Here is a 27,267-nt window from a genome sequence, read left to right on the forward strand (position 1 = left end):
TAATCCTCCTCCCTGTCTCCAGGACCTAAGCGTGATGCTCAGGGGTGGATGTGTCTACAGAACTGCCAGCTGGAAGGAGGTGGCACGGGAACTCCCGGGTGATACTCTCGGCCTCACACCCGTGGGGATGGTGCCAAAGACGCTGCAGGGATCCCCGAGGCTGGGCAAGCTGGAGGAAGGACGAACACCCCCAGATCTAGCCAGGACCTCTCCTGGCATCGCCCTCAGCCCTGAGTTTCCTCGCCAGTCAGCAAGTAGGAGCTGGACGCTTCCCAAGCAGTAGGGCAAAAGGGAGGGGCATTGCAAGGATGACCCGGGGAGGGGTACCCAGGCCCACAAACAAAAGAAATGGGTTCTGCTCACGGTGCCCGAGGAGTGGGTGGCACGGAAAGTGGACGCTAGTCCCGCCCGGGAGATGGCCCAGGCTCCAGGCGACACGCACAGGGCGTCGCACGCGGGAGCCGGCGGGAGGGGTGGGCGCGAGCGCGCGCGGGGTCTCACGCGGAAGGGAGGCGCGGCGCGCATGCTCAATCCCACACCTCACCGGGCGGGGCGGGAGACCCGGGCTCCTAGGCGGGGGGAGGAGCGCTCGCGCAGCCGCCCCTGACAGGAGCGGGCTCGGCGGCTGCTGCAGCGCTCAGCGCCGGGGCCCTGCCGGAGCCGGGTCTAGCATGTGCCGCGGCTCCCCGGCGGCGGCGGCTCCTCTGCAGCAACGGCAGCAGCAGCGGCCGCCATGGCCAAGCCCAGCGCGGAGCTCACCCGCGAGCTGCAAGGTACGAGGCTGCGGTGGTCTCCGGGACGCCCCGTCCGGGAGCATCCCAGACCCAGTGCGTTCCTCCCCGCGGTACACCCCAGCCCCGCTGCCTCCTGCCCTCCCCGCGCCCCATGCATTCCGGCTCCAGGGCGGTCCCCTGCCCCTGCATCCTAGCTAGGGGCATCGCTGTCCCCCGAGCATCCTCCGCTGCCCGCCTCGCCTCACCCTGTCAGGACCTTCCAGTCCCAGAGCCGCCCGTCCCGATCATCGGTGACAGGTGCAGTCCCCTGGCGCTCCGTGGGGCTGACTCTCATTGATCCTAGCCCATCCCTCGGCGAGACGTCCAGTCTCCCCTCCAGAGAGTCCCCGTTTCCCCGCCGGGCGGGGCCCGGTCCGCCCCGCCGGGCCATGGGAGCTGCCCCTGGTCCTGACCGCCTCTTGGCTCAGCACCCTCCCTCCTCCCGGCCCCGCCCCGGAACTGGCCCTGAAAGCCCCTCTGGCAGCCTGGCAGCTCCCAGGCCAGTGGGGCAAAGAAGGGAGTCAGGGAAGAGGGCCCGGATTGGAGCTACGACCAAGAGCAGTGTCTCTGCAGCTCGCCTCCCACAGCCCTCGTCTTAGCCTGCCCCTTCTCCCTACTCACACTCACACCTCAAGGTCTCTCCTGTTTGCATGGTTCTCAGACTCAGCCCAAACCAAGGCCTGACACCACACCCCCCACCCAGCACTACCACAACCCTCACTGGCCCCCCGCCCCAGGCAGGAGCACAGGCTAGCCCACGCAGAGATCAGGACACTCAAGGATACTCAGAGGCATGCTGCACCATGGCAATTTCCCATACCTACACACACACATAAATACAATCATCAGATATGTGTACACACATCTTTACAGAAAATGCACCCCCACCACACACACACACACATACACATATACACACTGGGATATCCGGATGGGTTCTGCTAGGAAGTGGGTATTGGGCTCATTTAAACACTAACTCTTTCTCACCCCCCACTTCCCACCCCCACCCCCACACCAAGGCTGTCTTTCACAACTACAAGCACAGCATACTCATTCACCTATCCAGTCCTACCAATGCCACACACGGTCTCCCTGGCATCTTCAGAAGGCGTGCACACATGCATAGTAAAAGGCAGACACTCACACCCAGACCACCTAGAATATAGTCAGAGGGACACCCCCACGCCCCCACACACTGACTCACTATGTATATGTCAATGGCTGCTGGAGTGCATGGGTTGGAAAAATCCTTCACACCCTCAGAAGTGTAAGACACACCCTCCCACAGACAGTGTCACTCAGCAACTGTCCCCTGACTCAGGGACATCAGGAGCCAGAGTTTTCTCCACACCCCCCTCCCTCTCTAATAGGAAGAGAAAAGCCACCCAAGAAGGAAAGCTCTCTCTGTGCTTATTTTTCCTCTCATCTGACCCCACCCCTGGAAAGCCCTGGGGAGGTAGGGGTGGCCAGGGTAAGGGGAGCTCTGAGCAGGCCCCCCACCCACCTGCAGACAGCATCAGGAGGTGCTTAAGCCAAGGGGCTGTGCTCCAACAACATCGGGTGAAGCTGGAGACGAAGCCCAAGAAGTTTGAGGATCGAGTTCTGGTGAGGGTACTGGGCTTCGGCGAGTGGGGGGAGGGGGAGCAGCTGAGGGAGTGTCATCAAGGGCAGCTGGGCTGCTGAGAGCAAGGAGCCTGGGAGGCAGGGGAGACTGGGGGTAGGGGTGGGGGGAGAGCTGAGGAGACCAAGCCTGGGGAAGGGGCAGGCTAGACTGAGTGGATGTCCAGGAGCCCAGGGTGGGGCATGAGAGAGAAGGAGGATACTGGGAGCAGAGGGCCACTGCTGACAGGGGTTGCACACAGGCTGAGGGGGGTGAAGGAGGGCAGGTGGCCTAGGGCCCAGGAGCGGCCATTTGCTGCTGATGTTCTTTTCCTCTCTCTGAAGGCCCTGACCTCCTGGCGCCTCCACCTCTTCCCCCTTAAAGTCCCAGCCAAGGTGAGTTGGGCTGAGGAGCAGAAGTACACCTGGCATACTCCCTCCGGAGCCAGGCAGCCAGGCTCTTACCTTAAGATGAGCACCCCCATGCCCCTCCCACAGGTGGAGAGCTCCTTCAATGTCCTAGAAATCCGCGCCTTCAATACGCTCAGTCAGAACCAGGTGAGGACCCCAACTTGGGCCCTACTATTGGGTCAGCAGGAGGATGGACTTGGTCCTGATGCTCCCTTTCCTCTAGATCCTAGTGGAGACAGAGCGTGGCCTGGTGAGCATGCGGTTCCCATCGGCTGAGAGTGTGGACCAGGTGACACGACATGTGAGCTCTGCCCTCTCCAAGGTCTGCCCTGGCCCTGGGTGAGTGGCAAAGGAGGAGTCTCTCAAAGGGTTACACAACAAGGAGACTTCTTCCTCCTTCCCTCCTTCCCCTGGACCTGGGCTCCTGGAACACTGAGGGCAAGAGCCCTTATGTCCCCACTGCTGCTTCTTCCTAGGGTCCCAGAAGCTATAACAGGGGAAGAATGGAGAGTTTCTTTACACCCCTCTCTGAGATAGATTTGGTCATTTTCCAGGTGTCTAATCCGTCGTGGAAATGCTGACACCCCAGAAGGGCCCCGAGACACGTCCCCTAACTCTGAGACTTCCACATCGACCACTCACAGTGTCTGTGGTGAGCAGGGGCAAACTTGGCGGAAGTGGGGCCTAAACTACCCTGCCCTTGTCCAGAGTCCTTTGTGCATGGGGCTGTGTCTGCCCTGAGGACTCCATAGCTCCTAGACCTCAGAGGTTCATGGTATAGCAGGAACCCAGGACATGGGCCACATAAAATGACCTTGACCTTTCCTTGAACTCTAAGCCTATTCTCCACACCCTTACTCCTCATGGAACCAGCTCACATCCTGCCCCACAGGTGGCTTCTCCGAGACCTATGCTGCCCTGTGTGACTACAACGGACTGCACTGCCGTGAGGAGGTGCAATGGGTACGTTGGGCAGGGACCCAGCAGGTGGGCAGGTGGGACCCAGAGGGAGGGGGCGGGGGAGGAGGGGAGCAGGTGTGAGCCAGTTCCACCTCTCCAAGGATGTGGACACCATCTATCATGCCGAGGATAACCGGGAGTTCAATCTTTTGGATTTCAGCCACTTGGAAAGCCGGTAAGCAGATGGAGCAGAGACTCAATCCCCCCATTCCAGCCTCAGCCTCCAGGCTCCCTCTTCTGATCCTACCTACAGCCCCAACTCTATCTCCCCAACCCTACCCCCCTTTGCCTTCTACCCATCTAGACTTTCCCCAGTCCATCACCCCATCCTTAAACTCTTCTTTCCTGCCCCAACCACCGGCTCACCACTTTCCTGGCCCTTCAATCTCCCCACAGAGACTTGGCCCTAATGGTGGCAGCCCTGGCCTACAACCAGTGGTTCACCAAACTCTACTGCAAGGATCTGCGGCTGGTAGGGACTACGAGGGGTGGGAGGAGGGGCTGGAGAGTAGTGCCCTCTCTGGCTCCTGGTCACAAAACCTCCTCTGTCCTCAGGGCTCTGAAGTGTTAGAACAGGTGCTACATACCCTGAGCAAGTCGGGGAGCCTCGAAGAGCTGGTGCTGGACAATGCCGGGCTTAAGACGTGAGGCCAGCCTCCTCCCTGGGCAGTGGTGCCCCAGTGATGTAGCCTTAGGGTCCCAGAACGTCAGAGCATGATACGGGTCCCCAAGCTATCTCCTCCAGCTCTTTACTTTACAGAAAAAAAGACTAAGGCCCAACAAGGGCACAAAGCAGGTCATTGGTCAAGCTGGGACTCAGACCTAAGTCTCCTGGCCCCCCAGCTCCATGGCCTCTCCCAGTATGCTCCATGCCCTATCCTCTTCCATCAACTACCCAATGGGGTGGACTGCTCTAATCTCAAGGACCCAAAGCTAGGCTTTGTTTCGGCACAACTTCCCAGGTACTTCATAGTGATGACAAGCTCCCTGGCAGGCCCCAAGCCCATCCCCACCTATGGAGGCCTCTGACCTTTGCAGCCCCAACCAGGCAGGCAGGTGGAGGAAGAGGGGAAGTCCGGGGCTGGGACAAACAAATCCTTCCTCCCCTTCCCTGAAGGGACTTTGTCCAGAAGCTGGCCGGGGTGTTTGGGGAGAACGGGAGCTGTGTGCTGCATGCCCTCACTCTGTCCCACAACCCCATCGAGGACAAGGGTGAGCCCCAGCCCTGAATCCTACCCCCACCACAATATAGACCCCTGCCCTAGCCCAGAGCCCAACCTGGGGCCGAACAGGGACTCTCCAGCCTGATGCCAGCCCTTGCCCCAATACTGCTGTCCTTGACCCCAGGCCTGTACCCCCTTCAAGCCCCCACTCTGACTCTGCACCACCTATGCCCACTGCCCAGCCTCTCACTGGGCCCATTTCTCTGTCTACTCCCAGGTTTCCTCAGTCTGAGTCAGCAGCTCCTCTGCTTCCCCACTGGCCTCACCAAACTGTGCCTGGCCAAGACTGCCATTTCCCCTCGAGGTACTTGCACCAGGACCCCTGACCTCTGACCTATAACCTCCTCCAGCACCCTCTGGATCCTCAAGTCCCAGAGGTGTACCTACCCATTCACACAGCATCCTGGGGATCTGAGGAAGGGAAAGGAGACACACTTGGGGGCTGGGGGGAAGAGTTGTGTGGAAGGGGAAGAGGTGGGGATGGGGGCCAACCCAGCCCAGTGCCCGCTGTGCTCAGGGCTCCAGGCACTGGGCCAGACCTTCGGGGCCAACCCAGCCTTTGCCAGCTCCCTTCGATACCTGGACCTGAGCAAGAACCCTGGGCTGCTCGCCACAGATGAGGCCAATGTGAGTCCGTGGAACCTAGCTCAAGCCCCACAGAAGCACACTCAGGTTTCAGGACCAGGGAGTCTCTGCCCTATAGCTTGGGGGTGGTGGGGCTCTATCACCTCTTCCCTGGCAGCCCCTCTGTCCTTGTTCCCAGGCCCTCTACAGTTTCCTGGCCCAGCCTAATGCTCTGGTGCACCTGGACCTGGCAGGAACCGACTGCGCCATTGACTTGGTGAGGGGTCGGTGATGGGAGAACCAGCCTGAAGTGATTTAGGGAGGCCAGGGTGGCCCCTGTCTCATCGCCCCTGCCTTGAGTGGACAGAGCTGGAAGGATGACTCCAAGTTCAGCTGAATTATAAAGCAAAGCCCACAGCTCACACCTGTGGGGCACGCTATCCCGGTCACTGCCCAAGGTTGTGCTGGCTGTCCCTAAAAGCCAGCCCTCCCTCCATTCCCCAGCTGTGCTCCTGGCTGAATCCACCAAGAGGAAAGGATTCTTCCCCTGACTTGAACAAGGCACCTTATGAGCCCCTAATGGCTCGCTCTGGCTTTACACATTCACTGCCTGTGAGCCTCTCCGCCACCCCTGGGGGTCAAGCAGGGAGTAGACCCACTTTCCACAGAGTGGAAACTGAGGCATTAAGAGGTGAAGTGGGCATTCATAGAAGGAATCACACTGACTGCCAAGGGTGAAGAGCCAGGACTTTGATGGGGAGGGAGGAATCCTTGCCAGCCCCTCCCAGCCCATGTGAGACCCACCATGTCTTTCCCCACAGCTTCTGGGAGCCCTGCTCCATGGCTGCTGCTCCCACCTAACCTACCTCAACCTGGCGCGCAACAGCTGCTCCCACAGGTGGGAGCACAAAGGGCACAAGGAGGGATGGGGTGAGCCATGGGCATCCCCCTCCCTTGCTGACCCCGGGAGTCTCTGCAGGAAGGGCCGAGAGGCCCCGCCGGCCTTCAAGCAGTTCTTCAGCAGCGCCTACACACTGAGCCACGTCAACCTGTCGGCCACGAGGCTGCCCCTGGAGGCCCTCAGGTCGGGTGGGTGCAGGGTTGGGGGGCGTCCAAGAGGGAACCATGAGAGAAGAGGGTGAGGGGTAGAGGTGGGCCTGCTGACCTTCCTCCCACAGGGCACTGCTCCAGGGCCTCTCCCTCAACAGTCACCTCAGTGATCTGCACCTGGACCTCAGCAGCTGTGAGGTGAGCCCTTGGTCACCTAACGCCCACTGCCAGTCCCCCACCCGGTCGCCTCACTGTTCATTTCTCCAATCTTCATCAAACCCTGGCTCCATCTTACCTCTGTGCTGCACCTCTGTGACCCCCAGACCCGACCAAACCTCCACTTTCCCTTCTCAGTGTGTCATCTGTGTCCCTCTTTTCCAGAGGTCATTTTCAGTCTCCAGTATGCCCCCTGAAAGCTTTGGGGTGGGAGATACCAGACTTTCCCACCAGAGGGCAGGAGCGAGCTATCTCCGGAGCAGCAGTCTGGAGATATTTCTAGCTAAAGGGAGGAAGGGAGAGAGCCCTAGGAAAGGATCTGGTGGAGAAGGGGCCTCCTGATTTTACACCTGAGACCTAGCATGGCCATGAGTCCTGGTGTGACTACTCTAATCTCTAAGCATTAAAGATGTCCCCACCCCTGCCTTCCCCACCCCACCCTCACCGTGTCCCTGCAGCTCCGCTCAGCAGGAGCCCAGGCTTTGCAGGAGCAGCTGGGGGCTGTCACCTGTGTGGGCAGCCTGGATCTGTCAGACAATGGTAAGTAGGGACACTTCCGTTCCTGGGGACCAATGGGGCCAGGGACCTGGAGCACGGCCCCCTCACCCCCTGCCGCCCTCAGGCCTCAAAGCCAGACCTCTCCCATCTATTGGCCAGGGTTCGACTCGGACCTCCTGACACTGGTGCCCGCACTTGGCAAGAACAAGTCCCTCAAGCACCTGTTCCTGGGCAAGAACTTCAATGTCAAGGCCAAGTGAGGTCCCCTCCCCATACCCACAGACCTCACTCCATCATCCACCTATCCTTTTGGCTCACTGTGTTACCTCTGGCCCCTCCCTGCTCAAATCACCTCCTGCTCCTCCAGTAGCATGACCCCAACCCCTCCCCTCCTGCTCTGAGCCCTGACTCCCCACAGGACCCTGGAGGAGATCCTCCACAAGCTGGTGCAACTGATCCAAGAAGAGGACTGTGTGAGTGACTGGGCTTGGGAAGGGATCCACAGTGGCAGGGGCTGCGGGGACTGGGCTCAACCCCACTCTTGCCCACATAGTCCCTGCAGTCACTGTCAGTGGCGGACTCAAGGCTGAAGCTCCGCACCAGCATCCTCATCAATGCCCTGGGCAGCAACACCTGCCTGGCTAAGGTGGATCTGAGTGGCAATGGCATGGAGGACATCGGGGCCAAGATGCTGTCTAAGGCCCTGCAGATAAACTCCTCCCTCAGGTACGGTGCACACCTCTATCTCTGACCTGGAGTCCCAGTATGCCCCCTCCACACACACACACACACACACACACACACACACGAGCGCGCGCGCGTGCCCTGCTTGCTGTGTTGCTCTGTAGCCCAGCTTCCAGAACACCTTCAGGCCCAGAACCATCTTGGAGTCAGCCTCATTACCCAGGAAAGGAGGGAGGACTCCAGAAGGGGGTGCGTGCCTACCCCTAAAAAGGACCCAGAGGGAGGGGTAACCAGCTACTGTTCACTGTCTCCCTAGAACCATCCTATGGGATCGAAACAACACATCTGCCCTGGGCTTTCTGGACATTGCAAGGGCCCTGGAGAGGTGAGTGGACCAGAGCTCTGCCCTGACCCCAGCCCCAGCCTCCCTGGGCCTGGACCAAGCCTGCTACATTAGCCCCACCCTGGTTCACTCAACTTGTTTGCAGAGATATGTTAGGAAAGGCCCGGGTGACGGAAATGGTTAGCAAGGAGAGTATGGAGAGCAAGGGCCTCTCCCCACCTTTCCCTAACCCAGCTGTGTCACTGTGCCTTACAGCAACCACACACTGCGCTTCATGTCCTTCCCCGTGAGTGACATCTCCCAAGCCTACCGCAGCGCCCCGGAGCGCACCGAGGATGTCTGGCAGAAGGTAGAGGCCTTGGCAGGGTGGAACAGCAAGGGGCAGGGGCCAGCCCACATCCCAGGCCCTGACCCCTCCCACCCCATCGTCTCCAGATCCAGTGGTGCTTGGTGAGGAACAATCACTCCCAGACATGCCCTCAGGAGCAGGCTTTCAGGCTACAGCAGGGCCTGGTGACCAGCAGCGCCGAGCAAGTAAACGTTTCCCTCTGGGACACGTGGGGCATGCATGGGGCACACAGGGTTCAGGTGTGATGTGATAGAGGGTGCACACGCGAGGGTGGGGGCATGAAAGAGGCATTTTGTGGTGTCCACAACTGGACTGAATGCATGGGAGAGCAAAAGACGGGACATTCAGAGTATGGCTTAAACATGAGAGAACGTGTGGGGGGCCCCAGACCAGGAGTCCCTGGGACCACAGGAACTCCCCTGAATATTCATGGGCATCCCAAGAAGAGAGAACAGGCCATCCAGAGACACCACTACTACCCCATCAGTGCCAGCACCAGGAGCACTGCCCAAGGGGACCCAGAAATGGGGTGCCTGGGGTCCCACCTGGGAAGATGAGGGTGCAAGGATCCCCCCCGCTGACACTTCTGCCGGCTGTGCTCCAGATGCTGCAGCGGCTGTGTGGCCGGGTGCAGGAGGAGGTTCGGGCCCTGAGGCTGTGCCCCCTGGAGCCTGTGCAGGATGAGCTGCTTTATGCTCGGGACCTGATCAAGGACGCCAAAAACTCACGGGCGGTGAGCCCTCCGCAGCCCCACCCTCCTTCGCAGTCCGAGAGCCCAGGAAGGCCGGCCACACTACCCCAGGAGTATCCGCGCCCTGACCCATGCATCTGTCCTCCCAGCCCAGGGCTCCCAGGACCTGGTCAGGCCTGATTCTGACCTTCTGATGATAACCCTTTCCTTCTGCAGCTGTTTCCCAGCCTCTATGAGCTGGGCCATGTGCTGGCCAATGACGGGCCTGTACGGCAGAGGCTGGAGTCAGTTGCCAGTGAGGTCTCCAAGGCTGTGGACAAGGAACTGCAGGCAAGTCCTGAGGGAAGAAGCCCAGTGTTGACCAAGGCTCAAAGCTGAGGGCTGAGGTCAGCATGAGGAAATTCCTGGGGACAGGAAGGAAAGGCAGAGTTGAAGCCATCCACACTCCCAATGTTTCTGGCTTTGCTAGAAAACAGGGCTTGGATTTTTTCTGCTAGCTTCCACGTTGACCCCTGAACTCTGACCTCTCCCCTGTCCATATGGCAGGATGGAAGGAACACTTACCAGGATGTGGGGAAGCCTGAATGTCCCAGGCTCTGCTGGTAACCAGCCCCAGAACGTTGGTGGGCCCCTCAGTCTCACCATGGGGGGCTGGAATAGACAGGCTAGAGTCTCTTCCAGTGTGGTGCCAGCCCTGACCCTGCGCCCGCCCCCCCCCCCCCCCCGGGCTCTGGCCTCCCCTCCTCCCATACTAGGTGATCCTGGAGTCGATGGTCAGCCTTACGCAGGAGTTATGTCCTGTGGCCATGCGAGTGGCTGAGGGGCACAACAAGATGCTGAGCAATGTGGCTGAGCGCGTCACTGTGCCCCGGAACTTCATCCGAGGGGCGCTGCTGGAGCAGGCAGGACAGGACATTCAGAACAAGCTGGAGTGAGAAGTGGAGGGGGTTGGCACTGGGAAGGGGCTGGATTTGTCCCAGAGCACTTAGGAACCTGGGGCCCAGCTACAGCAATGAATAATGAATGGCATAATCTCCATTACAAGGGATAAATCTTTAACTAACTGCAACCTTGCTATTTAGGGTCTAACTGGTCTTTGCCCTAGAAATCTAAGTGCTGAGCCTGGGTTTAGGAGCCTGGCAGTGCACATGTAGGTGTACACACACACTCAGCCACACACATCCACCAAGAATGGCCTCCCAGAAACAAAGCACAGTCTCCTCGGAGGCATGGACAAAATCGATGTGAGTAGGGGTGCCTGGACTATGCTCTGCCCTCACTCAGTTCTCGTGTTCCCCTCCAGCGCTCTCTCATCCTAGGTGCCACTGCTCACCAAAGCAAAGGAATATTATCACTCATATCCATGAAGTGGCCAGCTCAAGAAGAGCCAGTTTCTGGGCTTCCAGCGGAGACCAGCAGGGTTCACTCAGCACCCCAATTTACCCAGCTCTGTTCCACTGGAACTCCAGGAGCCTGGCCCAGAGCCCCTTTGCTCTTTCTCCTCAATTCCTCTTGCCCACTCTCCCGATCTACACACACCTATGCGGGGTGTCAGTGGGTGGGACAGAGCATGCCTTTATGGAGACACAAGGGAGACCTAAGGTGCCTCCATGGATGTCCAGGCCAGCTGCCCACTCCCTTAGGCACCTGGGGAAAGGCTTAGGGGCCAGGGAGCAGGATGACTGAGTAGTCCCACCTGTGCCCACAGTGAAGTAAAGCTCTCAGTCGTCACCTACTTGACCAACTCCATAGTGGACGAGATCCTGCAGGAGCTGTACCACTCCCACAAGAGCCTGGTAAGGCTTCTGAACCCCAGCCAGGCTCAGGCACACTCTCCACCCCACATCATCCCATCTCCCCCAACCAACCATCCCCCAAAGCCCCGGAAGGTGAGCAGCTTCCTTGGGAACCTGTTCACATCTGTCCTTCCCCAGGCCCGGCACCTGGCCCAGCTAAAGACCCTATCAGATCCACCATCGGGGCCAGGCCAAGGGCAGGATCCGTCCTCCCGGGGCCGAGGCCGGAACCATGACCATGAGGAGACCACAGATGATGAACTTGGGACCAACATCGTGAGTGCCCCAACCCCCACTCCCCACCTTAAACTAGGTCCTGACCCTGAACCTGCAAAACACTGTCCCCTTCCGTTTCTCTGGACTCCACTTTCTCCTGACACTGGGCCTGGTCTCATCCCCCAGCCCCAATCCAGCCCAGCTTCTTCCCTTGTCCCAGTACCTCAGCCACCCAAAGAAAGTGAGGCAGGAGGGGCTCTAAAGAGAAGGCTTTATGAGGAATAAGAGGCTTCAGATGAGGCTCCTGGGACTTGCAACTTGGCTCCACCATTGGTTTCCATTTCTGCAGGACACCATGGCCATCAAAAAGCAGAAACGCTGCCGCAAGATCCGGCCAGTGTCCGCCTTCATTAGTGAGTCCCCAGCCTCAATTCTAATGTCCTCCAGGTCCCTACACCCTTCCCAGGCTCTGGTCCCTTTCTTTTTAATTGTCTTTCCAGCCTGCTTTCTCCCTGTGCCTCTTGCTACTCCCTCTAATGCTGCTGTGCCCACAGGTGGGAGCCCTCAGGACATGGAAAGCCAGCTGGGGAGCCTGGGTATCCCGCCTGGCTGGTTCTCAGGACTCGGAAGCAGCCAGCCCACAGGCGGTGGCTCCTGGGAGGGTCTATCCGAGCTGCCCACTCATGGCTATAAACTAAGGCATCAAACACAAGGCAGGCCTCGGCCCCCCAGGACCACACCTCCAGGACCTGGTCGGCCCAGTGTGAGTCCATAAGTCCTTGCAAAAGGACCAATACCACTTAGCAATGCCAGAGCCAGGGGTCCTAGCCTTAGGACCAAAATGCCAGAGACATCAGCCTTGGGGGATCAGGCAGGGGCCCAGGCAGGCCACTGAAAAGAGGATGGGATTAGCCAGTTTTCCCAGATAGGAAATCTGTCTGCCAGTCAGTGGCAGTTCCCATTTGGGTGAGGGATACAGCCAAGAGCCACCATGCCTAGGAAATGCCCAGGCAGACTAAAGTCTAAATTTTCATGGGGCCAACAAGAGGCAAGTCCAAGTCCAAAGGGGAAGGCCCTGAGTGAATGGAGAGAGTAGGGAGGACTTCCTGTTCCAGATGAGATACCCTACAGGACTTTCCTCCCAGCAGGTGCCAATAACTGGGACACGACAGGAGAATGGGATGGCCACCCGCCTGGATGAGGGGCTGGAGGATTTTTTCAGCCGAAGGGTCATGGATGAAAGCTCCAGGTGTGGCACCTAGGCACAGTCCCATTTTCTGCAGGCCCAGAGGCCCTGAAGGGCTCCTTCCCAGCAGTCATGGAGGTCTCTCCAATGGCAGTGTCCCAAAGCCAGTCTCTGTGAAACATTTCCCCCATGTTCTCATCCTTCCCCACTCAGCCCTTAACTCCCGTGTTCTCTGACTTTCCTCAGGACAGCTGGGAAGCATGGGGCCAGGGTGAACCACCACAGTGGGATGGTGGGAGGGATGGGGTCGCAACAGGCCCTGGGATGGGATGACAGTGGTAAGAGCCCTGGAGGGTATATTCTCTGTCACAGTCTTGCAGACTCCCCAGCACCTGTCCAGAAGAAATGGAGTCACTGGGAGAAGCTGAGAGAAGGATGGGGGGATGGGGGTGCCTGGGAGGAAGGAGTTGCTGGGGAGACAGAGGGAAGGAGACTGCTGGAGGATGACAGAGAAGGTGAGGAAGCTTTGTCTCCTGAGACCTAAGTGGAAAGGGTTACAGGGCAGCAGGAGAGACTGGATGAAAGGAAAGTTGGAGGCTTATTAGACCCAGGGCTAGACTAACACTAGCACCAGCCTGCGCCCTGAGTGACCTCCACATCTGGCATTTTGCATCTGCCTGCGACTTTGTCAGTAACTCACCCCAACTCTGCTCAGCTACCCCCGGACTCTGCGGACCCTGCGGCCAGGCCTCTCAGAGCCGCCGCTGCCTCCACTCCAGAAGAAGAGACGCAGAGGCCTGTTTCACTTTCGCCGGCCCCGGAGCTTCAAGGGGGATAGGGGGCCAGGGTCCCCCACCACTGGGCTCCTCCTCCCTCCGCCCCCACCCCCACCCCCAACTCAGGAGAGCCCCCCAAGCCCAGATCCCCCCAGCCTTGGCAATAATTCCTCCCCCTGTTGGAGCCCAGAGGAGGAGAGCGGCCCCCTCCCTGGATTTGGGGGGAGCCGGGGGCCTTCCTTCCGCAGGAAGATGGTAAGTGAGGTGAGGTGCTGTATCCTCCCCGGTTGCTGTTCCACACATAGCCCACCCACTTACCCTGTCCCAGGCAGTTAATGGGAAAATGACAGGACTCGAGGTTCTGAGGAACTTTGGTCTTCCCAATGGCCCCACTCCTTGAGTGATCTAAGCCTGGTGACCCAGAGCATGCTGGGAGTGCTGCATGCAAAGAAGGACAGAGGAAGGACTCCTCAGAGGAGGGGTGAAGGGTCAGAGGGTTGCGGCAGGGCAGTCCCAGGGCTGGGGTCTCAGAGGGGTAGGGGCCCTCTCTCACTCCCTTGCAGCCTATGGAGCCCCTTCTCCATCAGGAACTGCTTATAAACCCACGGCCTTGTTCCAGGGCACTGAGGGGGCGGAGCCAGGGGAGGGGGGCCTGGCCCCTGGGACGGCACAGCAGCCAAGGGTCCATGGTGTTGCCCTTCCTGGGTTGGGAAGAGCCAAGGGTTGGAGCTTCGACGGGAAACGAGAGGTGAGGGGAGCCCAGGCACCCAAGTGTTTCTATGGATCCCTGTCTGCCTCCCTTCTGTGCCCTGTCCCTGCTCGGGCCAGTGGAGAGAGTGATTCTGTGGTGTTAGAAGGTGTTAGCTGCAAGTCTGCTCATTCCACACACTCACCTGCCGTGAAAGGCTGAGGAGGTCATTTAGCCTCCCGGAGCCTCTACCTCCCTGGAAAATGGGCAGTTGTAAAAATACTTACCTCTAGAGTTCTGTTTCTGAAAGTTTGGTGACTAGATTACCATATTTATGACTGATTTTTCCCTTCCCCACATACCACCTGGATTATTATTCACATATTTTTATTTAAATCAACTCACCCTTTTAACTTAGTCTGGTCCTAAGCATTATCATTTTTTAAATCATGGACTTATTGTACTAGTCATGTTTTTTTTTTTCTACCACACATAAAATAAACACATAACTGCTAAAATAACAACATGCTCATTCGTGTAAGCCGTTTCTTACACCCCCTAGGGTGGTAGAGGTGTGACTTTTGGGGGATAAGGGTCCAAGTGTCCAGGGACTAATGCCATGAGAATGGCGTGAGATGCTAGAGCAGAAGCCCCTTGTTAACTGCAGTCTCCATGTAGAGGGGACTTTTCTTATGACCTGACTCAGCTATCCTTTCAGGGTACAGGCCCAGACCTGGAGGGCAGTGTCCAGGCTTGGCAGAAACGGCGCTCTTCAGACGATGCAGGTGAGACAGTCCCCCTCACTTCCTTCCCTTGACCCCTCTCTCAGGGGCCCCTTCTAATTCGCCTTTCCCCTTCCCCCTTTCTCATCTCCTCCCTGCACCCCAGGGCCGGGAGCCTGGAAGCCCCCACCACCACCCCAAAGCACCAAGCCAAGCTTCAGCGCCATGCGCCGAGCAGAGGCCACGTGGCACATAGGTATGGAACGCCTCTTCTCAGGTAGCAGCACTGAAGGCCCAGGGTGTGTCCAAAGAACCAGAAGCCACAGCCCCCATGTTGGGGAATTTACAGCCAAGGTGGGGCAGTCAGGAAGTCACCACAGTAAAAATGTTTTGAGGATATTTACAAAGCCTCATCCAAAGGAAAGGAACAACCCAATGCAAAGAAAGATCTTACAGAACAAAAGTGGCTTTGCCAGGATTAGCAGAAAGGAAGAACACTTTGTGGATGGTTCCAGGGAATTCCGTAGAGCAGGGGCCACCTCTGGCCACCGTCAGCAGAGTGGCACCTCTATAAAGAAGGTCTCTCTCTGCACCTCAGCTGGGAAAGAGGGTGAGCAAGTACCAGCCATGCCAGACCCACCTCGAACATTCCAGTCTCCTCCAAAAGTAGCTCGCCAAGCCATCCACAGTTCACTCAGAAATGTGCCACAAGAAAAGGGCAAGAGCCATGCCTTGGGGGTCAGAAACCCTGGGTGTTGGTCCCGGTTCAACCACCACCAGCAGTGTTGACCTTAAGCAAGTCATTTACCATCTGGCTTCAGAACTCTGGAGGAGTAAATGAATTGTGGTAGGATGCTTTCTTTCTGCTGGGATCAGAGCACTTAAGGAGCCTCTAAAGGAAAGCTGGTCAGCTCGGCATCAACTCACTTGCCCACAGGCCTGGAACACAACACTCCGACAACACTGACGTGGACAAATCTCCCCATAGAGGCAGACACTTACTCACCTGCCCCCTCCCATCCCAAGGCTGGGGCACAAGGGCATGGTGCAGAGTCCGTGCCCCTGGCCAATCCTCCAAGGCCATCCCAACACTGAAGGCATCTTTGCTGATCATCCCATCCCACTCACAGACTAGTTAAAACACCTAAAGTGAGGCTCCATCCTTCATTTAGGAAAGCACAATAGTCAGATGCTCCACTGGGCACACACCTACCACCAGCACCCTCCAGGTCCCTCTTACTCACACCTCACAGATACACACACAGACAACACCTTCCAGGTAGTGCACCCTCAGGCTCAGATTGCATGAAGCCACAGAGGCAGCGGTGGGAGGGTGCCAGGGCATCTCTCCCCAAGGCTCTCACCATCTAAATCAGACTGGCAGAGTCCTGGGAATGCCAGGCTGCAGCCTTGGCAGGGCCTCGGGGCACTGCGGCCTTGGATGGGCAGCCATGCCTGTGGACCCAGCAGTCCCTGTACCCTGGCTCTGCCCCAGCAGGCATGGGCTCAAGCCCTGCCCTTCAAGAGGAACAGCCACACCAGGGCCCCCTCCAAAGGTGATGGGCTCAGGACAATCCTGGAGACCATACCAAGGAGACAGAAACACTTAGAGCAGAAGGGGACATCCAGGGCAGAGGCAGAGGAGCAAATGGGCTTGGAGGGGAGAAGTCCTGGCCTCCAGGGCTTCATAAGGAAGAAGGTCAGGGAGAGCTATGCAAGAATGCCATTTCCTACAGCTTCTCCTCTCTTCCCATCCCCCAGCTGAGGAGAGTGCCCCCAACCACAGCTGCCAGAGCCCCAGCCCAGCCTCTCAGGACGGGGAGGAGGAAAAGGAGGGGGCCCAATTCCCAGAGAGGACCATTCCCACTAGGAATGCCAAGGTGAGGGCCGGCAAGGCGGAGGGGAAGGGCCCTTGGATGAGGCGAAGGGACTAATTGACCCAGTCTTTTCCTTCTTTTGCCAGCTGCAGGACCCCCCTTTAGCTTCACGGCCCCCCAAGCCAGTGGCTGTGCCCCGGGGCCGCCGGCCCCCCCAGGAGCCAGGGGGCAGGGAGGAGGCTGAGGCTGGGGGTGCAGTCCTAGGAGTGAACAAACCCCGGCTGAGGCTGGGCTCACAGCAGGATCAAGAGGAGACTGAGGTCCAAGGTCTACCACCTGGCTCGGGGCGGGGTGCTTGGGGCGCCTCTGGGACCTCATTGCCCACCTCAGGACCCCTCCCGGGCTTGGAATGAGTCACAGCTTGGATGAGCACCCAGCCTATGAGCCCTACTCATGTGCCAGGCCCACCTTGACTGTCATTTCAGGGCCCCCAGATCCAGGCCGCCGGACTGCCCCCCTGAAGCCCAAGAGGACGCGGCGGGCACAGTCCTGTGACAAGCTGGAGCCTGACAGAAGGCAGCCCCCTGACCCCACAGGTGCCAGTGGGGTGGGCAAAAGGGCAGTCCCCCTCTGCCAGATACGATATAGCCCACACCGAGAGGCTGGCTCTCCCTGCCTAGGAAACAGGACTCCCTGGATTTGTCCCCAGCAGGAACCAGTGAGCCAGGAACAGACTGACAGCCGCTACAGCACCCTGCCCAGCCCTCCTCTCAACATGTGCCTCACAAGGACTCAGACCCCCACCCACCCCCCACACCTCCAGGCCCCTCTGCCAGCCCATCCCCCAGGGGCAGGATGGCAGGATGAGGCCTGGGGACAGGAGGTGGGGGACAGGATGGGAGAGAGCAACCTGGAGAGAGGGAGGCAGAGCTTGGGGCAGGGCCGTCTCCTCTCCTGGAAGGGCAGATCTGTCCCTCTATCCCCAGGGACTCTCTCCCTCCTTGTATAGAATTAAAAAAAACAAAATCACTGCCTGCTTTGTCTCTGCTGTCTTCCCCATTCACTGCCACCACCCCCCACCATCTGCTCCCCCTCAGTGCTCAGCCACAGTGGGGAAAAGTAGGGAATACTCCACAGGGATGAGAATGGAGCTCTGACAGGAGAGAGATGGGCCCAAGACGTGCTAAGTGGGAGGGGACTGAAAAGTCCCTAAGTGTGGGGTGGGGGAGTGTATGTGCAGGATCTGGGCCTAGCTGGCTGAAGGAGAGACCAAAATGACACAAATTAGCACCAGTGTGTGTCCAGCTCTGGGGCATGCGGTGGGATTGGAAGGTCCCGGTGTTCAAGAGAAGGTTGGGGGGCAGCGTGCGTGTGGTGTGTGTGCAAGTTTCCGCACAGGTAGGCTCACTAATGGCGGAATTAAATGATGTTGCATTATCTTAGGGGTACCACCAATAGTCAGAATCTCAACGGTAGAGTGGCCCGAGGGAACAGAAGTGTCCACAGTGAGGGACGATTAAATCAATTGTTTCCCATTGGTGTACTAACAAATACTACCTCAGCATTCGAGGCTCCATTCAGGAACCTCTTCCTCTGTGAAGCCCTTCCGATTGCCTTCTCCTGACTCATCAAAATTAAACCCTCCCTCTCTGTGACCTATTGCATCCTGAATAAGTCTGGAACATTGCACCTGTCACATTTCATTGTGTATTTGTGTATTAGCTCATCATCTCTCTGTCTGTGGGTCTGTCTGTTCTTTCTACATGCACCTCCCCCAGGGGCAGGACCTATGTCTCAATCACCTGTGCCGGGTGATTGCCTGTTCAGCCCCAGCCCCTGGCACGCAGATGTTCAACAAATGGCCGTTAACTTAGAGCGGCTTAGAGAATGGAGGGTCAAGATATTCTGGTGAACCCTCTCGTGTACTCATCCCAGGTCACCATGTACCCAAATGTCCTCATGTGTGGATGCAGCTCCCCAGGGAATTGCCTAGTTTCCCGGGTGTCACTGGGGAACGACTAACGTCTTGTTTCCTCAAGATCTGTGTGTGACATGGCCCCTCCCACAAGGATGTGACCACACGGGTTGAATCTTGGGGGGGTGAGGGGTGAATTGTGAGCGCCAGAAGATGCTTCGGGAATCAGTCCTTTAGCGCATGTCCCTAGTGGCAGCCCTGCCTCAGGATGGGAGACTGTGTGTGTCCTTAAGCAATTGTGTGCATCTCCATGTGTGTCCCTGTTGAAAAGCAGCGAGGGAACTGGACCTCATTCTCAAAGCTATGAGATTTAGCGTGGTACAGGGTGATTTTTAAGGAGCATGTGAAAATCTCCATTCTGTTGTATTTGGGTTGGTGTGAATGAGTGTATGTGTGTGTGACAAGTATAGCCCAGTGTTCTTTTATGAGTTACTGTGAATATCCTTCACAAGCGCGATGTGGAGAGTGCTGAGACTGGGTGTGTTTCCTTCTGTGTATCCGTAGGGCTGTAACTGTCGTGGTGTCACAGTGAGTTTATGGTGCTGGCGCCTGTGTGTGTCAGGATACGTGTGAGCCCACGAGCCGTGGGTGCGTGTGTCTCCATCGTCTCCTGGTGTGAATGTGTGTGCGTGCACACACTGCCACAATGTGTGCATGGGTGTGGTGTGAAGGGGAAGATGTGTGTCACTGTGTCTGTGGGGGTCCTGCCTCTGAGCCACCCCCGGCCCGCCCTCCTCCCCCGGCTCTGTGGCTCCCTCCCAGGCAGTGGCCCTGCCCCTCCCCTCTTCTCCCTCCCAACCGGTCTGTGCGGGGGGGAGCTGGTGCTGCGGCCCCCCCCACCCCTCCCCATCCAGGCCCCATAAATAGCAGCAGAGCCGGAGCCGGAGCCGGCGCCAGCGGCTGGAGAAGCAAGGGAGTCAGGGCCAGGGCCAGAGAGCCGGAGAAAGGAGCCCCCCGACTAGAGCCCAGGTGAGCCTCCCCTTCCTCCCTAGCCCAGCCCCAGCCTGGCCCAGCCTGGCCCAGTCTCCGTAACAACATCTCCCCCCAGCCCCCAGAGAGGTCTCCAGTCCTGCCCGATCCCCTCACCACCACATGCACCTGCCCATCTCAGGGGCCCTGCGAGAACTGGGAGACTTGTGGCAGGAAGGCAGAGACCCCCACCCACCCACCCAGACCCTCCCTCACATATCCAGAAAGGCACGCGCTATGGGGAGGGGGGGAACCCAGCCAGAGAAGGGTCCCGGTTCTGAGGGAGGTACGGGAACTGGCACACCCTCCTGGATACAGACACACGACTAGGGCACAGACACACAGGGTGGGGGCATTCAGACACACCAACGCACACTCGCTTGGGGGAAGCACGACATGGGATCAGACAGCCTCACCCTGAGATGTGGACAGACACAGATAGATGGACTGACCAGCCGTGAACTCGGGCCAGCATACCCCTGCCTGCTGCTGCCCGAGGCTTGATACCACTGCTGGGGGAGGGTGGCGTGCGTGCATCCCACGGGCAGCATGGAGGGGGCTGTGGCTCCCCAAAAATCCTGTCGCTAAGAGACAGTGCCAGTGCTGCCAAGAATTGTGAGAACAGGGGAGGTGGGGAGGGAAGCAGGAGTTGTCATAGTGGGAGCCCCTGCCAGGAACCTGGAGGAGCTCTCAGCGGGGATGGGGCTCTGTCTCTAACTCCCCAAGCCCACCACCCCTCCCTTGCCATAAGTCACCCAGGAGATGAGTAGGGGGAGGTGGATAAGGACAGCCCCGCAGGGCATCTTACAACCTGCCTCCTCCTGCCCACTGCAGACTCCATTCTTACGGCCCATCCCCTTCAGATTTCCAGGGGCTCCTCCACCCATGTCCCCACCCCCTTGCCCCAGTTCAGCTCCCTCGTGCCAAGACTGAGTGCAGTGCTGGCTCAAACATCAGTCGGGAAATAGCAGAAGGTGCTGAGGTAGCAGAAAGCATGGATCAATCGATGGCCTAGGAGCCAAGACTGCCAGGAACTCCCCATACCCCCAGCCCTCTCCAACCCCATCCATGCATAGTAGGTCAGCAGGGGTGACAAAGGCATAGGGCTGTGCAAGAGTGGGAAGCTCAGGTCCTCCGCCCTCCTTGTCCACAGCTCCAGCCAAGGAAGCTAAGCTGAGGGCAGGGGTGGGGGTGGGTAGGGGGGAAGCAGGAGATCCATAAGATCCCAGGGCCTCAGGAAGCAGGACAAGGTGGGGCATGGGGCCCAGGTTCCCAGAAGACAGACCCCTCCCCTGGCAGATGTTCCCTTTCCAGTGTCCAGGCCATCTGCTCTGTCCCCACAGTGACATGTCGGACCCTGAGATGGGATGGGTGCCTGAGCCCCCAGCCATGACGCTGGGGGCCTCGCGGGTGGAGCTGCGGGTGTCCTGCCATGGCCTCTTGGACCGAGACACACTCACCAAGCCCCACCCCTGCGTGCTGCTCAAGCTCTACTCTGATGAGCAGTGGGTGGAGGTGAGAATGGGCTGGGTCTTATCTGAACTAACCTCCTAGCCTGGGAAGGAGGAGGGGCTGGGAAGGGGCAAGGAAAGCCTCACAGGAGAATGTGAGGACTCTGAGGGGCCTATTCTAGGCTGTGGGGGTAACCTTGGAGACACAAACCATTTTAGAGCCACAGAGTCCTATAGGGTCCTGGGATCGGCCCAGGCTGTGGCACAGCTCCCAAAGGCCTTATCAGAGCCTCAAAGGACTGACGGTCCAGTGGGCTGGCAGCAGCCTGAGCTCGGGGGTCAGCCTAACAAGGGAAGAGCTAGTCACTGGGGATACAGGAGCCTGAGGAAACCTGGCATGAGCAGGGTGGTCCAGGGCAGGGAAAAGTAGCCTGGGTTCCCAGAGGGCCCTTGCCCCCTGCCACAGGTGGAGCACACAGAGGTGCTACGCTCCTGCTCCAGCCCTGTCTTCTCTCGGGTGCTGGCCCTCGAGTACTTTTTTGAGGAGAAGCAGCCCCTGCAGTTCCACGTGTTTGACGCTGAGGATGGAGCCACTAGCCCCCGCAATGACACCTTCCTCGGCTCTACAGAATGCACCTTGGGCCAGGTTTGCCTTCTCATCCACCCTACCCCCTTCAGCTTCTGCCTCTGAAAGCCAAAATAACAGAGAATAAGCTCTGGAGCTAGTTCAGTCTGGGCTTGGACCCCATTCCACCATTCACTGGCTGTGCAGCCTTGGGCAAGATGTTTAACCTCTCTGAGTCTTAGTTTCCTCATCTAAACAATGGGGGTCATATGCCTACCTCTTAATGTTGCTGTGGAAATTACATCCAACCCTAGCCCAAGTATAGCCCCTGTGAGCACTCTAAGGATATTTTTACCCTGTCCCTTGTTCCCTGGCCAAAGCGGGGGGGGGGGGGGGGCCGCGGGTCACAGCTGGATCTCCCTCTACCTTCATCTCCAGATTGTGTCACAAACCAAGGTCACTAAGCCATTGCTGCTGAAGAATGGGAAGACTGCGGGCAAGTCCACCATCACGGTAGGCAAGGTCACCTATACTGACCCTTGGGCATAGCATTCAATGCCCCTGCATGGACATCCATGGTGACATCATGCCCAGGACTGGCTTCCACCTAAGGGAAAGGGCATAAGGTGCCCTTTGTGTGGTAGGGGGGAATCCTGCACTTGTTTCCCCTTTGCAGATTGTGGCTGAGGAGGTATCTGGCACCAATGACTATGTACAACTCACCTTCAGAGCCCACAAGCTGGACAACAAGGTTGGAAACCCAGGGTCCAGGCCCCCATCTTCCCTGTTAGAGAGCCAAGGCCCCCACTCAAGATAAATCAGTGCTGCTCCCTACTTCAGTGTTAGCTGCCTCCCCTTGCAGACCTCATCAGGCCCATGGGTTCTTTCCTCTGTTCAGGATCTGTTCAGCAAATCTGACCCTTTCATGGAGATCTATAAGACCAATGGGGACCAGAGTGACCAGCTCGTCTGGAGGACGGAGGTTGGTGCCTGGAGCAGTGGGGAAGGAGGGAGGAAGAGCAGAGCAGGGAAACCTAGAGAGGAGGTGACCAGCTCTCGGGTGCCTCTCCAAGGTGGTGAAGAACAACCTGAATCCCAGCTGGGAGCCATTCCGCCTGTCCCTGCACTCCCTATGCAGCTGTGATGTCCACCGGCCTCTCAAGGTGAGGCCCCCCCGCCAAGCAAGGGCAGCCTATTGGAGCATCTAGCCTCTGTCTGAGACATTCCTCCTGAGCGTGTCAAGCCCCTTCCCCTCCCTCATGTGATAAGCCCTTCCCACTGTGGGGTAAAGACCCAGTCACAGTTCAGTTTTCCTACAATGTGTGCCTTTTATCAAGGCCAAAGTCCCTGCCAGATTGAGCCAAAGAATAAAGTTCAGCAGGTAGCCTCTTTAGGCAGCTTAAGGACATCTGTTTGGGCCTAGGGACTATTAGCCCCCTACCTCTCTAAGTCCATCCCCTGCCCCCAGGAACCACTGCAAAGCAACCCTGACCCTCTCACCTCCCCTCCTTGCCTTCTCAGTTCCTGGTGTATGACTATGACTCGAGCGGGAAGCATGACTTCATCGGCGAGTTCACCAGCACATTCCAGGAGATGCAGGAAGGAACGGCAAACCCTGGGCAGGAGGTGCCACAAAGACCCCAGCTCCCAGAATCCCACCCAGATCCCTGGGAGAATTCTAAGGGTGCTGAAGAGCCCATTACATGCAATAGGACGAGGGGGTGGAAAGTTCCCAGGCTCGGTCTAAGGACTGAGCCATGGGGGTCTTGCTCTGGGAGGCTCTTCTGGAAGGGAGACCAGGGGCTGCCTGATGGAATTGTGACTGTAGACTTGTGGGGTGTGTGGGATCTAGATGCAGTGGGACTGTATCAACCCCAAGTACCGGGACAAGAAGAAGAACTACAAGAGCTCGGGGACCGTGGTACTGGCCCAGTGCACGGTAAATTCCGGTGCCTGCCTCAAGCTGGCTGCTCAGATTCAATCCTTTTTTCAAAGACCAGTGTCTCCTCCTCTGGGAACTGAGAAGGCTTGCCCTATCCCACTGGGAACTTCAACCTCAAACACTTTTGTCCCTTCCACTTTCCCCACAGAAGCCCGCCCCCCTCAGCTCCCTCCTCAAAGGACCATCCTGCTACTTTACCTCTTCCCTCTCCTGCTAGGTGGAGAAGGTGCACACCTTCCTGGATTATATCATGGGCGGCTGCCAGATCAGCTTCACGGTAAAGACCCAGGGGACGGGGGACACAGGCAAGAGGAAGGGGCTAAGCACATCATGAACAGAAGGAGCCCCAAATCCCCACTGCCCCTGCTGGGGCCGCTCATGAGCCTTAGCATTGTCATCCTGTACTCCTCACCCCACTCCATGATGAAGCTACCTGTGGGCTTGACTGGACTTACCTGGGTCCTCCCCTACAGACCTTAGCTCTGGGCTAGCCTCTGTTAGCTCTCATAGATGCACTGAGACCCTTTTCCACCTCCACTAGGTGGCCATCGACTTCACGGCCTCCAACGGGGACCCAAGGAGCAGTCAGTCCCTACACTGCCTCAGCCCCCGCCAGCCCAACCACTACCTGCAAGCCCTGCGTGCAGTGGGAGGCATCTGCCAAGACTATGACAGGTAGGAGGCGGGGGGAGGTAGGGGAGGGGGGTGGTGGGCACGGAGGCCTTGCCCAATGCCCCCCCCCCGCTTTTCTTCTTGCCAGTGATAAACGGTTTCCAGCATTTGGCTTTGGGGCTCGGATCCCCCCCAACTTCGAGGTAGGCTGGGTTTGAGAGGAAGGGAGGATTTGATGGGAGAGTCAGAAAGGAAGGAAAGGACATCTTCTCGCTGCCCTCACCTTACCCTCACAGGTGTCCCATGACTTTGCTATCAACTTTGACCCGGAAAACCCTGAATGTGAAGGTAAAGAGGGGAGATTTTCACCAGCCCCGCCTCCCCCCATACACCGTACGCAGTTGATACACCCCATGCAGGGGGATAGATTCCATCCTCATGGGCCAGCCCCCTGCCCTTTGGCCCACTCAGCTCCTGTCTTCATTTGGGACTCCCAGCTCCTGACCCAGCATCTGCCCACCCTCCTCTCCCAGAGCCTGGACCATCCAACTCTCCTGCTTAGTGAAGAACTTAAGGGGCCAGGCAGTCCTGAGATAGGGAAGCACCTCCTTGGTTGGAAGGGGTGTCAAGAAGGGCTCCCTGCTAATCTCTGCTGGCCTCACCTCCTGGCCAACAGAGATCTCGGGGGTCATCGCCTCCTACCGACGGTGCCTACCCCAGATCCAGCTCTATGGCCCCACCAACGTGGCCCCCATCATCAACCGCGTGGCGGAGCCAGCTCAGCGAGAGCAGAGCACCGGCCAAGCCACGGTGAGGAGACGAAGCAGGCAACCAGGCACTGCCCCACTGGGTGTCCTCTGGTGGGCCTGGGGCCAGGGCTAGGGCCGGGCTTGGGGTGGGTGCCAAAGCCCTTACACACAGAGCCTACCCTTCCTCCCTTCTGTCTGCTTTCAGAAGTACTCGGTGCTGCTGGTGCTCACCGACGGCGTGGTGAGTGACATGGCCGAGACACGCACAGCTATCGTGCGCGCCTCCCGCCTGCCCATGTCCATCATCATCGTGGGTGTGGGCAATGCGGACTTCTCAGACATGCGGCTGCTGGATGGCGACGACGGTACCTTGCGCTGCCCCCGAGGGGTGCCCGCGGCCCGCGACATCGTCCAGTTCGTGCCCTTCCGGGACTTCAAGGATGTGAGTGCCTGGTGCCCCCCACTGGCCAAAGGACTCCCCAGCTCCTCAGGCCCTCCAATCTGACCAGCCTCTCCCAAACCGGGTTGAAGGCTTGTGAGGGAGGCTGGATGGAGCCCATCTGGCCACCCCGAAGCCCCGCCCCCTTGCCTGGCCTCTCCCCCCACAATCTTCGCCCCCCCCCCCCAACAACGTCCCCGCCCCTACTCCCAGGCCGCACCCTCTGCGCTTGCTAAGTGTGTCCTGGCTGAGGTGCCCAGGCAGGTGGTGGAGTACTACGCCAGCCAGGGCATCAGCCCAGGGGCTCCCAGGCCTTGCACACCGGCCACGACCCCCAGCCCTAGCCCGTGACTGCCTCCTACCGGACCAACACTCCCTCAGCCTCTCAGTGAGTCCTGGGGGCCCAAAGGGGTGGACAGGGGTGCAAGGTGGTGTTTGGTGGAGCCCATCTGGGCTCAGTGTTGTGTAGAGGAAGGTGCTTATGACTATCCCCCCCTGCCCCAGGTGCCTGTCCTGACCCTTGTGATTCGAGTGACCAGTGCCTCTCCCTCTTGGACCGGCTGTGCCCCCCTAGGTCCTGGAAGTGCGTGGTGAGCCCTGCTCTATCTGTCCAGGCCCCATACCCCTCAGCCTTGTGACTTTCTTCAGTGATCCTGACTTTCTGGCCATTAATAAAGGGAACCACTCCTAGCACCTCAGCCTCTATCCATCATGTCTCAGATGCCCAACACCCACCCAAACATACACGCCATTAAGAAATGAGGACCAGCACCTTTCAAAATCTGAGCCAGAACTCCCCAGCAGCTTGGTATCTCAGCAGTTTCACCCCAACTGTGGGCCAGTGGGATCTGATGAGCCCTTACCCTCACCTCCCAACCCCAGGGGGCCCGGCACCATGAAGGTTAATTACCAGAGATGGGGGGGTGGGTAATAAGGGGCTGCCAAAGGGGCAGGTTGATGCCCTCTTACAGCTGCCTCCAGAGAAGCCCAGCTGAGTCCCCCATGAGCTGAACTCCAGCCCCCACACAGCTGTGGGGCGGGCCGAGAAGGGGTGTTGGGCGGGGACTGAAGGAGGGCAGCAGGTCTGTTAATGAATTATGAATATAAAGGGAGCATCTAAGGTCTGTGCAGCCTGGTTTTCCTGGGTGTGCGAAATGTGTGTGCTCATGCACTGCACATCCCTGCCTGTCCATGAGTGTGGTCTTAATGTAATGGTTCAGGAAGTCAGGCTGGGTGCTCTTAATAACATTAACAACAGCAGTAAAACGTTACTGTTTGGCATGTGCTAAACTTTGTGCTACGTGCTTTAAATGTACCCACTCTCACAAATCAAGTGACATTCCATTTAAATTCACCCATCATCAAAGAACTGGTGGGCCTGGAACTTGAGCCCAAACCCATCTGTGCTCACACTCTCAATCACTAGTGTGCAGCTTCTGTGAGGTGTATCCATGTGAGCCTCATCTTGAGATTCAGGTGTATGCATATGTGGGCTGATTGTGTGTATGGGGGTAGGTGCCTGTGAATGGCATTTCTGCCCATGTGTGTGCTGTGCAGGAACCCAGCCAGTTAAGGAAGGTGTGCAAGAGCGGTGTTGGGTCTGGACTGCAGCTCCAGAGAGCAGGCCAGGACACAGGTGATATCCAGAGCAAGAGAAGAAGAGATGGGACCCTGGAGGGACCCTCCCTGCCCCAGCCTCTTTCTTCATTGATGCATGTGGAAGGAGATGAAGGAGGAGAGGCTCTGTGAGCCACTCAGATAGAGGAGCCAGAGCCAGAGAGGGTGGCCGGTGGCCAGTGGTAGAGAAGGAGAGGAGAAGAGAAAGAAATCCTGGGGGAGATGGAGGAGATGCCTCCCATTGCAGGCTCCTGAGTGGAAGAGGGATGAGCTGGGCTAGAGGAGGGGGAGGAGAGAACAAGAACTGTGATGGGAAGAGACAGCTGGGGAGGGGGTGGATAGAGGGGGCAGAAAGGAAGAGAGACATATGGGAGCCTCTTCCCCAC

General features: G+C 58.2%; 2 protein-coding genes across 12 annotated transcripts; both read left to right on the forward strand.

The window, feature by feature from the left end:
- Positions 1 to 33: 33 nt before the first annotated feature.
- On the forward strand, positions 34 to 17,591 carry CARMIL3 (capping protein regulator and myosin 1 linker 3). 11 transcript variants are annotated; one of them, XM_053889281.1, is made up of 40 exons: positions 34 to 773; positions 2,284 to 2,378; positions 2,718 to 2,768; positions 2,871 to 2,930; positions 3,007 to 3,122; positions 3,338 to 3,435; positions 3,676 to 3,746; positions 3,845 to 3,918; positions 4,140 to 4,215; positions 4,299 to 4,387; positions 4,861 to 4,955; positions 5,184 to 5,270; positions 5,484 to 5,593; positions 5,730 to 5,807; positions 6,352 to 6,428; positions 6,510 to 6,614; positions 6,709 to 6,778; positions 7,255 to 7,336; positions 7,454 to 7,550; positions 7,713 to 7,767; positions 7,848 to 8,020; positions 8,295 to 8,363; positions 8,577 to 8,670; positions 8,757 to 8,855; positions 9,275 to 9,403; positions 9,578 to 9,691; positions 10,117 to 10,292; positions 11,070 to 11,157; positions 11,296 to 11,433; positions 11,723 to 11,786; positions 11,928 to 12,136; positions 12,519 to 12,622; positions 13,275 to 13,590; positions 13,955 to 14,083; positions 14,742 to 14,808; positions 14,912 to 15,001; positions 16,507 to 16,625; positions 16,709 to 16,889; positions 17,048 to 17,158; positions 17,272 to 17,591. In XM_053889281.1, the coding sequence occupies exons 1-40, from the start codon at positions 734 to 736 to the stop codon at positions 17,298 to 17,300; spliced, it is 4,125 nt and encodes a 1,374-aa protein (XP_053745256.1). In that variant the 5' UTR covers positions 34 to 733; the 3' UTR covers positions 17,301 to 17,591. The 11 variants fall into 11 exon arrangements, with proteins under 11 accessions (XP_053745256.1, XP_053745258.1, XP_053745260.1 ...); XM_053889283.1 differs by having other exon boundaries at positions 17,275 to 17,591; XM_053889285.1 differs by having other exon boundaries at positions 16,715 to 16,889.
- A 1,784-nt stretch (positions 17,592 to 19,375) lies between these two features.
- CPNE6 (copine 6) lies at positions 19,376 to 25,957 on the forward strand. Its single transcript, XM_019429358.2, has 17 exons — positions 19,376 to 19,506; positions 20,850 to 21,021; positions 21,424 to 21,603; positions 21,961 to 22,035; positions 22,199 to 22,273; positions 22,421 to 22,504; positions 22,596 to 22,685; positions 23,044 to 23,148; positions 23,375 to 23,461; positions 23,682 to 23,741; positions 24,006 to 24,139; positions 24,225 to 24,279; positions 24,373 to 24,424; positions 24,753 to 24,886; positions 25,031 to 25,267; positions 25,478 to 25,652; positions 25,769 to 25,957. Exons 2-16 carry the CDS (start codon positions 20,854 to 20,856, stop codon positions 25,613 to 25,615), a joined length of 1,674 nt encoding a protein of 557 aa, XP_019284903.1. The 5' UTR covers positions 19,376 to 19,506; positions 20,850 to 20,853; the 3' UTR covers positions 25,616 to 25,652; positions 25,769 to 25,957.
- The last annotated feature ends 1,310 nt before the right edge of the window (positions 25,958 to 27,267 follow it).

The sequence above is a fragment of the Panthera pardus genome, unplaced genomic scaffold, assembly GCF_024362965.1.
Source record: "Panthera pardus isolate Hobbes unplaced genomic scaffold, ASM2436296v1 HiC_scaffold_24, whole genome shotgun sequence".
Taxonomy (NCBI): domain Eukaryota; kingdom Metazoa; phylum Chordata; class Mammalia; order Carnivora; family Felidae; genus Panthera; species Panthera pardus.

What these genes read in the sequence shown, in the direction of transcription:
- CARMIL3 (XM_053889281.1), top strand. Translation starts at nt 734, where the DNA reads ATGGCCAAGCCCAGCGCGGAGCTCACCCGCGAGCTGCAAG. An exon ending in AAGGTCTGCCCTGGCCCTGG is followed by an intron (nt 3,123 to 3,337) that starts GTGAGTGGCAAA and finishes GTCATTTTCCAG; the next exon opens with GTGTCTAATCCGTCGTGGAA. An exon ending in CGCAACAGCTGCTCCCACAG is followed by an intron (nt 6,429 to 6,509) that starts GTGGGAGCACAA and finishes GAGTCTCTGCAG; the next exon opens with GAAGGGCCGAGAGGCCCCGC.
- CPNE6 (XM_019429358.2), top strand. Translation starts at nt 20,854, where the DNA reads ATGTCGGACCCTGAGATGGGATGGGTGCCTGAGCCCCCAGCCATGACG. An exon ending in CTGATGAGCAGTGGGTGGAG is followed by an intron (nt 21,022 to 21,423) that starts GTGAGAATGGGC and finishes CCCCTGCCACAG; the next exon opens with GTGGAGCACACAGAGGTGCT. An exon ending in GCTGCCAGATCAGCTTCACG is followed by an intron (nt 23,742 to 24,005) that starts GTAAAGACCCAG and finishes CACCTCCACTAG; the next exon opens with GTGGCCATCGACTTCACGGC.